Source organism: Parasteatoda tepidariorum, chromosome 10 (assembly GCF_982258835.1).
Source record: "Parasteatoda tepidariorum strain Cologne lab strain chromosome 10, Ptep-v5.0, whole genome shotgun sequence".
In the NCBI taxonomy this organism is placed as follows: Eukaryota; Metazoa; Arthropoda; class Arachnida; order Araneae; family Theridiidae; genus Parasteatoda; species Parasteatoda tepidariorum.
The window spans coordinates 12538358-12549438 of NC_141764.1; the positions used below are offsets into that span (position 1 = coordinate 12538358).

Genomic DNA, 11081 nt, shown 5'->3' on the forward strand with positions numbered 1-11081 from the left:
TTTGGTCAATGGATGGATCACCATTTTTAGCTACAGTGTAAACTATAAAATTATGACCAATCTCAAATTATTAAATGATTGATCTTTATAATCAATCTAAAACGAATTAAGCTGTTAGAATTCTTGCTTCAATAGTAATAAATTTGTACTCTAAAGAAACTTGGATACCCAAATAAACATGACTCAGGAGAAACGAACACAACGTTTATTTCATATGGACAGCACAAGAGGGAATAAAAATATAACAAATATGAGAAAGTAAATAATTGGCACAGCGCCATCTATTGATATTAATTTTAAACATAAATTTTAGATATAATTTAACACTCCCCACCATGCATCCATTTATTGGATGCATCAAATATTTATTGCACTTCCAGATTATACAGTCTTTCAATAGGTCTTTTAACAACATTGTTTTCCAATTGAATCTCACATGATCTAATTTTTCCATCTCTACCTGTAAACAAACTTTTTATCCTTCCTAACTTCCAATTATGACGCTTAACATTATCTTCTCTCACGAGAACAACATCATCAACTTTATAAGTATTCACATTTTTTGATTGTTTAGAAAACATAACAGATCTTAACTCTAATAAATATTCCTTAAAAAATCTTTTCCAAAAATGATCCAACAATAGTAATCTATATTTCCACTTTTTAGTTAATTCCACTTTATTTGACATTAAATTCAGATTATTTGGAGAAGGTAAAGTAGTTAAACGTGACCCAACAGTAAAATGTGAAGGAGTTAAGGGGTCAGGCTCATGTAAATCATTATAAACATAAGTTAATGGTCTGGAGTTAATAACCGATTCTACCTCAGTTAATACAGTAATTAATTCTTCATAACAAAGAGAAGTTTTACCCAAAACTTTAAGCAATTTTTAACAGATCGCACAAGCCTTTCCCAAAAGCCTCCCCACCATGCATGGGGCACCTTCTACAATGAATTTCCATTCTAATTGATGTTTCTCTAAGAAGTTACACACTAAGAAGTTACACACATCATTTTTACACATTTTATACAAATATTTAAGTTCTTTATCGGCAGACTTAAAAGTTTTAGCATTATCAGAGTATATAACTTTACTAATACCCCTACGAGCAAAAAATCGTCTTAATGATAGCAAAAAACATTCAGTGCTTAAATTAGATATTAATTCTAAATGAATATTACGAGTAACAGCACATGTAAATAAACTTATATACACTTTAGTATTATCTTTTAAATACAATGGCCCTGCAAAATCAATACCTGTAATCTCAAATGGTTGAGATTTCTCTACTCTATCAATAGGTAAAGGTGAAATAATTTCTTTACCCCCTTTAGCTGTAAATTTTTTACAAATTCTACAATTATACAAAATAGATTTAACAAATTGCCTCCCTTTTAAAATCCAAAACTTACTTCTTACCTGAATTAAAGTTTCATTAACACCATTATGTAATACTTTTTCATGACAATCATAAACAATTAATTTTGCAAAATAATCCTTAGAAAGAACAATTGGACATTTTTCATACACATCTAAAGATGAATTAATTAATCTAGTTTTAACTCTTAGAATACCTTTATCATCCAGAATAAGATTAACATTAGCTAATTTACAATTTTTATCTACACTTTTATTTTGTTTAAGATTTTGGATTTCTGAATAAAAACTCTGTGCTTGGGACATTTTAATCCAGTATTCCCAAGATTTTTCAGTTTCCAGTACAGAAATCGGACCTGTGCACTTTTGCTTTGTCTTCAGAATATTAATAAATTTGAAAACGTAGGATGTCACACGCACTAATTTTCGAATTTTACTGAACTTTGAAATGCACAAAATAGGTTGAATTTCACAATTTTTAACAACAGGTGGTGTCATATCACATCTTTCTTCATCACAAGAAGAAAGTAATGCGATTTCAGAAGAATTTTTATCAGGCCAGTTTTCTTCTGATTCGGATAACCAAGAAGGACCATAGGCCCACACACTGTCACACACTAAATCTTTGATTTTTACACCACGGGTTATCTTGTCAGCCGGATTATCACTACCTGGACAGTGATACCACATTTCTGGAGATGTACTTTCTTTTATTTCACTGACACGATTTTTCACAAAAGTTTTCCAACGATATGCTGATCCTCTAATCCAGTTTAGCACAATTGAGCTGTCAGTCCATAGACGAGCTTTTGCATCAGGAAATTGCTCCTGCACAACTTTCAACAAACACACTCCAATAACTGCAGCCATGAGCTCCAACCGAGGCAAAGTCATTTTCTTTAAAGGAGCTACCTTTCCTTTGGCTATAACAAACGCTGTTCGAATTTCACTAGAAACTGTGAATCTCAAATAGATAACAGTTCCATATGCAGTTTGCGAAGAATCACAAAATACATGTATTTCTAAACTCTGTGGAGTCTCTCTCGATCGAAAATACCAACGTGGTATATTGACTTCACATAATCCTTGTAGTTGGTTGTACCAGCAGTTCCAATTGGCTTTTATTTCTTCTGGCACCGGTTGATCCCAATCAATGCCATCTAGCTAGAGTCTTTGAAACATAATTTTTGCTTGAATGGAAAATGGCGACAGGTAGCCCAAGGGGTCGAACAGTCTCGATGAAATCTGAAGAATAGTTCTTTTGGTCAGTTTCTTTTCTGAAGGAGTATCCACAACATCATCTGGTGAGAATGTAAAACAATCATCTGTTGAAGAGTATTTCAGTCCAAGCACCTTTGATGTAGCTTCAGGCATATTTAATTTTAAAGTTTTACTTTCTGGGAAAAATTCTTTCTTTAATTCTTCCGAATTAGTGTTCCATTTGGTTAAATTCATTGATGCTTCCTTCATAATTGTTTTAGCTTCATAATAGACTTGGCGAGCCTCGTCTTCTGAGTCTACTCCAGTGATGAAATCATCGACATATAAGGAATTGTCTAGTAGTTGAACTGTCTTAGGATAAATATCTTGAAATTTCTTCAGATGATGCTTAATACATGCAGCAAGCAAAAATGGACTTGGCTTGGCTCCAAAAATTAGTCTACAAAATCGGTACACTGCAATTTTAGGATTTTGTAAATCCGACTCATCATCAAGCCAAAGAAAACGCATGGCATCTCTGTCCTCTGGAGAAATAGAAATTTGATGAAAAGCCTTTTCTATATCCGATGTCATAACTATTCGATATTTTCTGAAGTTCAGGAGAATTTTTAGTAAATCCGGTAACAAGTTCGGTCCATCTAAAAGGCAGTCATTGAGAGAAAGTTCTTTTTCTTTTGATGAAGCATCATACACAATCCTTAATTTTGTAGTTACGTGTTCAGGTCTTATCACTGCATGATGAGGAATATAGTATATTACGTCACTGGATTTTGAATCATCACCAATTTTTTCAATTATTTTTTCCTTTAATTGTCTTTGAATAACTTCTTTATATTCTTCAAATAATTCTAAGTTCTTTCTAAATGTTTGCAACAATTTGAAAAAACGAAATTTTGCATTTTTATAATTATCTTTAAGTTTTATTTTTTCTTCCTTCCACAGTAATTTAATTTCATATCTCTTCTCCTTCTGAGTGATTGATGAAGAAAATAATTCCAAAGCTTTTTCTGTTTCTTTTTCTTCGCAGATATTTTTTATTCCAAATGATTCGGTTTCCCAAAACATTTTCAAGGACTCGCTTATACTCATATTTTCTTCCAGGGTCAGATTAGTCATAACATTCGTCAATTCATTACAGTCTGAGGAGGGAAATTTCCCTTGCACACACCATCCAAATATAGTTTCAAGTGCAACCGCAGAATAATTTATTCTTTTGATTCGTTCATTACTAATAGACCACAATATGTCGGCGCCAAACAAAATCGAAACATTTTCACCCATAAATCTAGAATCACTCCACTTAGGCTCTAATAACGTTATTCCAAGGCTCTTCAGTTTATTTTTTATTTGATTACTTGGCATTTTTATGTTCGCTGATGTAATCACTGAAACTTCGATGAAATCAAAAGTGATACTTTTCTCAGGGTCATTAATATTTCTTGAAGTTAATTCTACAATTTTGTTTTTATATTTTTTCGGGTGATTTTCATCAAAGGTATGAATTTGCATTTCTTTTTCTCCTTTAACTTTTAAATTTAATTTTCTGGATAATTCTTTAGTAATAACCGAAATTTGAGAACCTCCGTCAATTAAACATCTTACAAAACAATGATTTTGAGGTCCTTCTGCTATAGTATTTACAGTTTGTAAAACTATTGTGCCGAATTAATTTGCACAAGGCGCTTTGGCGCACATTCCAATGTAAAAGGAGCGAAGTAAGCAGCTACCGGCTGCCTCCCCTAAGTTTGTTGTAATACAGTAGTTGTAGTCGTGATTGTCATGTAAAAGGATTGCTTGCGGTCTTCCGCAGCTTGTGTGAACTTACCTCTGTTATGTAAATAAATGTTATTATTATTATAGTTCATCGTAGTTCAATTCGTCGTAATCGTGCACAAATTTGGTGCACATGGCCGGGAAATGGCCTAAGAAACCACCGATTTATCATATTAGTTTTCGTCGTCGTTTTCGTTCGTCGTTTCGCTGCATGATTGGGGTAAGTTCGTTGCGTTTTCTTTTGGAATAGTTAGAAATGTTAAATTTCTTCATTGAATAATTTAGTCGTATATTTGAAGGTATTCGTTGAATAAGGTAATTTTGAATTATGGTGTAGTTTGAGAATTTTGAAATGCAATTCGTATAGTTAGTATGTGTTTAAATTTTCGTTAAGAATAGGAATTTGTTATATTATTGGAGATATTTGAATTATTGTATATATTGCTTTCGATTTGTTTTAGATAAATAATTTAGTTGGATATTTTGAATGAATAGTGCTTGAATAAGGTTATTTCGAAATAAGGCATGGTTAGAGTATTTGGAATGTAATTCGTATTGGTTTTGATTTTCGATTTCATTTCAGAAAAGAAATTTGTTAGAATGTAATATTATAGAAGTGTTATTTAATGGTTGTTGGTTACACTTTCGATTTAGGATTATGAATTTCAGTGTTTATTATTTGTATTTTTGTTTTGAATGCGTTTTATTGCATTTATTGTTGTTCTTAGAGTGAATTGAGGTTGTGACTGTTATTTGAGTATTTGTTTTGTAATTGAAATAATAAGTTTAAAATGGATGCGGCAAAAAAGGCTTTGTTAGAAAGAACAATTAAAGCTAGGTCTGTTTCAAGATCGTTAGTAACGAAGCAAATTAAAAAACTTGAAGCAGAAATAGATAATAGTTCCGATAAAATAATTGTTAACGAAACATTTTTACAATTAGTTGCTAAATTTGAAGAGATGTGTAAACTTGATAAGGAAGTTCAGGATTTAATTGATATTGATAAGTTAGAAGAAGAAATTGAGAGTCGCGAAGATTATCGTGATAAATTTGTGTTGTGGAAATCTCGCGCTGAGCGTTATTTAGCTGCAAACCAGAATACAGCTCCTCAAAATCTGGCGGAAACTCAACCATTAACTACAATTCCTCAAACTAGCCCGGTTTTAATAAACCAACCCCGTTTGCCCAAGCTTACTTTGGAATCATTTTCGGGTAAGAATATTAGTAGTTTTCCTAGTTTTTGGGCTAGATTTAAATCTGCAGTGCATGAGAATTCGAGTTTAAATGATATAGATAAATTTTCATATTTAAAATCGGTTGTTACAGATGATGCGGAATTAGCAATACAAGGTTTAACATTAACTTCAGAAAATTATGTAAAAGCGGTTGAAATTTTGGAAAAAAGATTCGGACGCAAAGAACTTATAATTGATTATCACATGAATTGTTTATTAAATCTGACCCCTGTCCGGAACTCGTTTGATGTTATTTCATTGCGTAAATTGTATGATCAGTTAGAAGTCAACATTCGAGGATTAGAATCCCTTGGAATCTCACCCGATTCTTATAGTTGTCTTTTGTTTCCGATAATTATGAAGGTTATCCCTTCTAGTTTAGCTTTAGAGTATAATCGAAAATTTGAAAAGGGGGATTCTAAGATCACTAATTTAACTCAATATCTCAGACAGGAAATAGAAAGTAGAGAAAGAACTACCGCATTGTTAAAGAATCGAAATGAGTCACAAATAAAAAGTTCGCCTTCATTTTCTAATAAATATTTCAATACGGCGCCACGCAGATACGCGAATATGAAACCTAAGTATCATTCGGAATTTCATCCCCCCTCTAATCATAACAGGCAGGCTGGGAGAGTATCGGCGCCTGAATTAATGACATCTGCGGTTTTTAATTGTTTATTTTGTTCGGAAAAGAACCACTCTTCTGATTGTTGCGAGAATTTAAATGTTCAACAAAAAAGAGACAAATTAATTAAGGAAAGGAGATGTTTTTTATGCTGTAATATTTCTTGCAATGTAAAAATGTGTAAGAAAAATAATTGTTCGTTTTGTCAAGGGCGTCATGCACGTGCGATTTGTTTTAAATTAGAGAATTCTAAAAAACAAAATTTATGTTTAGATTCGAAAGAAAAGGGAGTTGATGTTAAAACTACCTGTTCAAATTCTGTGGTAAATAATAATAAAGGTGGGGTTTTGCTGCAATGCGTGAAGGCAGAGATTATTGGTAGCTCTTCGTCAGATAAAATATTTTGTTTATTTGATAATGGAAGTGAAAAAACATTTATTAAGAAAAACTTGTCTCGTAGATTGGGATTAAGGGTGTTAGGCTCAGAAAGGTTAAAAATATATTCATTCGGATCTAAAGTGCCTAAAAAACAAACTTGTAGTAAGGTAGAAATTAGGTTGAGGAATTTATTGAATGGAGATGAGGCGATGATTGAGGCAGTGGAAATCGAAGAAATTTCTAGAGCTAATATTACCCTTCCAAATCCGGATACATGGAAGGAAATGGAGTCAATGGGAATTAGATTGACATTTAGTAATGATGAATTGTTTGAAAATTGTGAAGTTTCATTGTTAATTGGTCAGGATTTTTATTGGTCTTTAACAAAACAAATTAAAAGATTGGATTCCTCACTGGTTGCTATTGATACCAGTCTTGGTTGGTCTCTTCAGGGTAAATGTGATGAGCAGAGTGTTTGTACGTCTGTAAATTTGGTTATTAATGAAAATGAATTAATTTCGGCTGAATTAAGGAAATTTTGGGAGTTAGAAAATTTAGGAATATTTGACAAGGATTCGGTGAATTTAGGTAACAGAGATGAAGAGGTGCTTTGTGAGTTTGATAATTCAGTTAGTTTTGTAGATGGTAGATACCGTGTAAGCTTGCCTTGGAGACCAGGAATGAGAGAAGTGTTGAAAAATAATGAAAATATTGCTCGTAAGCGTTTTGAAAGGTTATGTTGTAGGTTTGGGATGGATCCAGAGTTGCATTGTGAATATAGGGATGTAATCGATGGTTACATTAAGGAAGGTATAGTTGAGCATACTTCATGTGATTCTTTGAGGGATAGTACGGGATTTTTTCTGCCCCATCATGCAGTGATACGCAATGACAAATCTACCAGTAGACTGCGTATTGTATTCGATGGATCTAGCCATGAAGATGGGTATGCCTCGTTAAATCAAAGCTTATTTACTGGTCCAAACTTACATCCTGATATTCTGGAACTTCTTCTACGTTTTCGGAAAAATCCTATAGCGTTTACAGCAGATGTAAAATCTGCATTTCTTCAAATTGAACTTGATATTCCTGATAGAAACTTTACTCGCTTTTACTGGGCAGATAGCTTGAATGGTAATCCCTACATTTTGAATTTTACCAGAGTTCTATTTGGCCTTAGACCTAGTCCATACCTTCTTGCAGCGACTTTGAAACACCATTTTAGAAAATACAAGGAACAGTTTCCAGAGACATTTGAGTTATTAAATAGCTCGATTTACGTCGATGATCTAATTTTGGGACAAAATAATATTGAAGACGCTTTAAGTACTTCCAAGGAGTGCTTGCAAATATTTAGTGATGCGGGTATGTTGTTACACAAATGGACCACTAATTCGAAAAATCTTGCTTTGTTATGGAAACAGGAAAGTATTGAAACACAGCACTCTAAAAACACGCTGGCTGATTCCAAACCTTCAATTAAAGTTTTGGGACTATCGTGGGATGCCGAAAATGATCTAATATATTTTGATCCGAAGGACCTTTTAAAATTTCTGTCTCGTAAAATAGAATCAAAAAGATCAATTTTGCGTGTAGTCGGACGAATCTTCGATCCTCTCGGTATACTAGGTCCATTCGTCATTAGATTAAAATGCCTTCTGCAGGAACTTTGGTCTGCAGGACTTGATTGGGACTCGGATCTTCCCCCTGAGCTACACCGCAAGTGGCAGAAGTGGAGTAGTGAGGCGGATGATTTGACTTATATTAAGATACCACGTTATTATTTGGGTGAACCGAATAAAAAATTAATGAATTTGGAAATGCATTGCTTTTCCGATGCAAGCAAAATAGCTTATGGAACAGTTCTTTATTTGCGCTTTGTTTCTTCAGGTAATAGCATAGAAACTAGTTTTATTTGTTCGAAAAGTCGTGTAGCACCATTGAAATCACTAACACTGCCACGATTAGAGTTGACAGCAGCCCTATTATCAGCCAGGTTAGCCAAACAAGTATCGTCTTGTCTTAAATTTGAAAGCAATATATATTTTTGGACTGACTCACATATTTCGTATTATTGGATACGTGGTGATTCTTCAACCTTTAAACCATATGTCAAAAATCGCGTTGAAGAAATTCAGACACTTTCTAATCCAAATCAATGGGGGCATTGTCCAGGAAGGGACAACCCAGCTGATATTATTTCACGAGGTACATCCGCTACCAAACTATTGCATAGTGAATTGTGGTGGAATGGGCCAGCATGGCTCAAACAACCACCAGATCAATGGCCCAACCTCCAACCCAATTTTGATTTGGACTTAAGTTCAAAAGAACTGGAACATCGCTCCAATGTCCATGTGGCTGTTACCAAGCAGAGAGAACCATTTGTCGACATAAATCGATTCAGCAGTTTAAAAAGACTCTTAAGGGTAACTGCTTGGGTGTTACGATTTGTGAACAATGCTCGAAATATTAATAAATCTACAAACTCGTGTCTCACGGCGGATGAGATACAAAATGCAGAAAAATTTTGGATAAAAAGTATTCAAAACGAATTTTATCCAGAGGAGATATCGACTTTAAAAGACAATAAGCAACTTCGAAATAATTCTGAAATAAAAACTTTAGTGCCATACTTAGATGAGGACAATATATTGCGAATTACCAGTCGATTAAATGAAGCAGATTTGTACTTGGGTGAAAAGCATCCAATAATTCTTCCTCGGCGTAGTAAATTTGCCGAGTTGCTTGTGATTAGGGAACATGAACGTATTGCTCATTGTGGTGTATCGGCAACTTTGACTCAAATTCGAAAAAATTATTGGATACCTAAATGTCGTCAGCTAGCAAAATCAATCATTCGGCTTTGTCTCATTTGTAAAAAATATAATGCCAAACCAGCTGACCAATTAAGTGGACAGCTGCCTCAGGACAGAATTTCTCAATCTCCCCCTTTCCAAATTGTGGGAATCGACTTTACAGGAGCAATACTTGTAAAGGACAGACAAGACTTTCATAAGTCTTACGTCGCACTGTTTACGTGTGCAGTCACGCGTGCTGTTCACTTAGAACTTGTATCAGATATGTCAACTAAGTGTTTTCTCCTTGCGTTCCGGAGATTCCTCTCCCGTAGAGGAAACTGCAAGATTATATATTCGGATAATGCGCGTACGTTTAAGGCTGCTCAGAAGGAGTTAGCGTATTTCACCAATATTTTGAAGGACAGTGAATTTCGACACTTCATCGCAGACAAGGGTATCCACTGGAAATTCATTGTTGAACGTGCCCCTTGGTGGGGTGGATTCTATGAACGACTAGTTAAAACCATAAAAGAACCCTTGAGAAAAATACTAGGCAAGGCTCTACTAACATTCGAAGAACTTTCGACCGTACTCGCAGAGATCGAATTAATTGTTAATAATCGACCTCTTACATATGTCGAAAATAGTCCAGGAGAGCCTGAACCTCTCACTCCGGCTCATTTCCTCGAATTAGGATATGGACAATCAAAATATCCCCTCCATTTCATAGAACTATTAGATCCTACTACTGCAAGGGATTCCTACAGCAAAAGAAAAACTTACCAATCTCTCCTTGTTAAACAATTATGGAAACGATGGAAAGAACAATATTTACTTCAATTAAAAACTAATAACCAATTTAAAACTTCATCTATTCATAAAAATTTGAAGGTTAATGATATTGTTCTTATTGAAGGAAATGTTAAGTCAAAATTGTTGTGGGAATTGGGGATCATTCAGGAAGTATTTTTAGGTAGAGACAATTATGTCAGATCTTGCTTAGTTAAAACTTCTAAAGGCAGTTTTAAAAAACCTATACAGCTTCTTTATCCTTTAGAAATTGATTGATAAATTTTACTAATTTTGTTTCTATTTTGCAGATAAGAGTAACTTAAATAATTCACTTCTTTTTTTAACCAGTTTGAAAGCCTTAAGTATGTATACACGTTTAAAAATATTTTGCTCTTTGTAATTTAGTAGAATTTTTCTTATATATTCATTTTGCATCGTAATGTATGTTTATTGTATCTGTAATAATTTTGTAATTGTTTGTGAATAGTCTCATTATGATAACAGTTTTAGTCATATCTTTGTTTTGATAAATGGTAAATGTTTAAATGGTATTAATTAGGTGAACATTCTGTTCACCGGTGGGGTGTGTGCCGAATTAATTTGCACAAGGCGCTTTGGCGCACATTCCAATGTAAAAGGAGCGAAGTAAGCAGCTACCGGCTGCCTCCCCTAAGTTTGTTGTAATACAGTAGTTGTAGTCGTGATTGTCATGTAAAAGGATTGCTTGCGGTCTTCCGCAGCTTGTGTGAACTTACCTCTGTTATGTAAATAAATGTTATTATTATTATAGTTCATCGTAGTTCAATTCGTCGTAATCGTGCACATTTGATTAGATCCAAATTTAGATGAAGAATTTTGACTTACTTCTAATGGT

General features: G+C 33.8%; 2 protein-coding genes across 2 annotated transcripts; one reads left to right on the top strand and one right to left on the bottom strand.

The window, feature by feature from the left end:
• Positions 1–365: 365 nt before the first annotated feature.
• On the bottom strand, positions 366–4465 carry LOC147802158 (uncharacterized). The gene is made up of 5 exons (XM_087153818.1): positions 4426–4465; positions 2874–3436; positions 1415–2543; positions 1262–1336; positions 366–847 (listed from the first exon to the last, which is right to left on the bottom strand). Exons 1-5 carry the CDS (start codon positions 4463–4465, stop codon positions 366–368), a joined length of 2289 nt encoding a protein of 762 aa, XP_087009944.1.
• Positions 4466–5164: 699 nt separating this feature from the next.
• Positions 5165–10483, top strand: LOC147802159 (uncharacterized). The gene is made up of 4 exons (XM_087153819.1): positions 5165–5585; positions 6510–6559; positions 6680–10210; positions 10307–10483. Exons 1-4 carry the CDS (start codon positions 5165–5167, stop codon positions 10481–10483), a joined length of 4179 nt encoding a protein of 1392 aa, XP_087009945.1.
• The last annotated feature ends 598 nt before the right edge of the window (positions 10484–11081 follow it).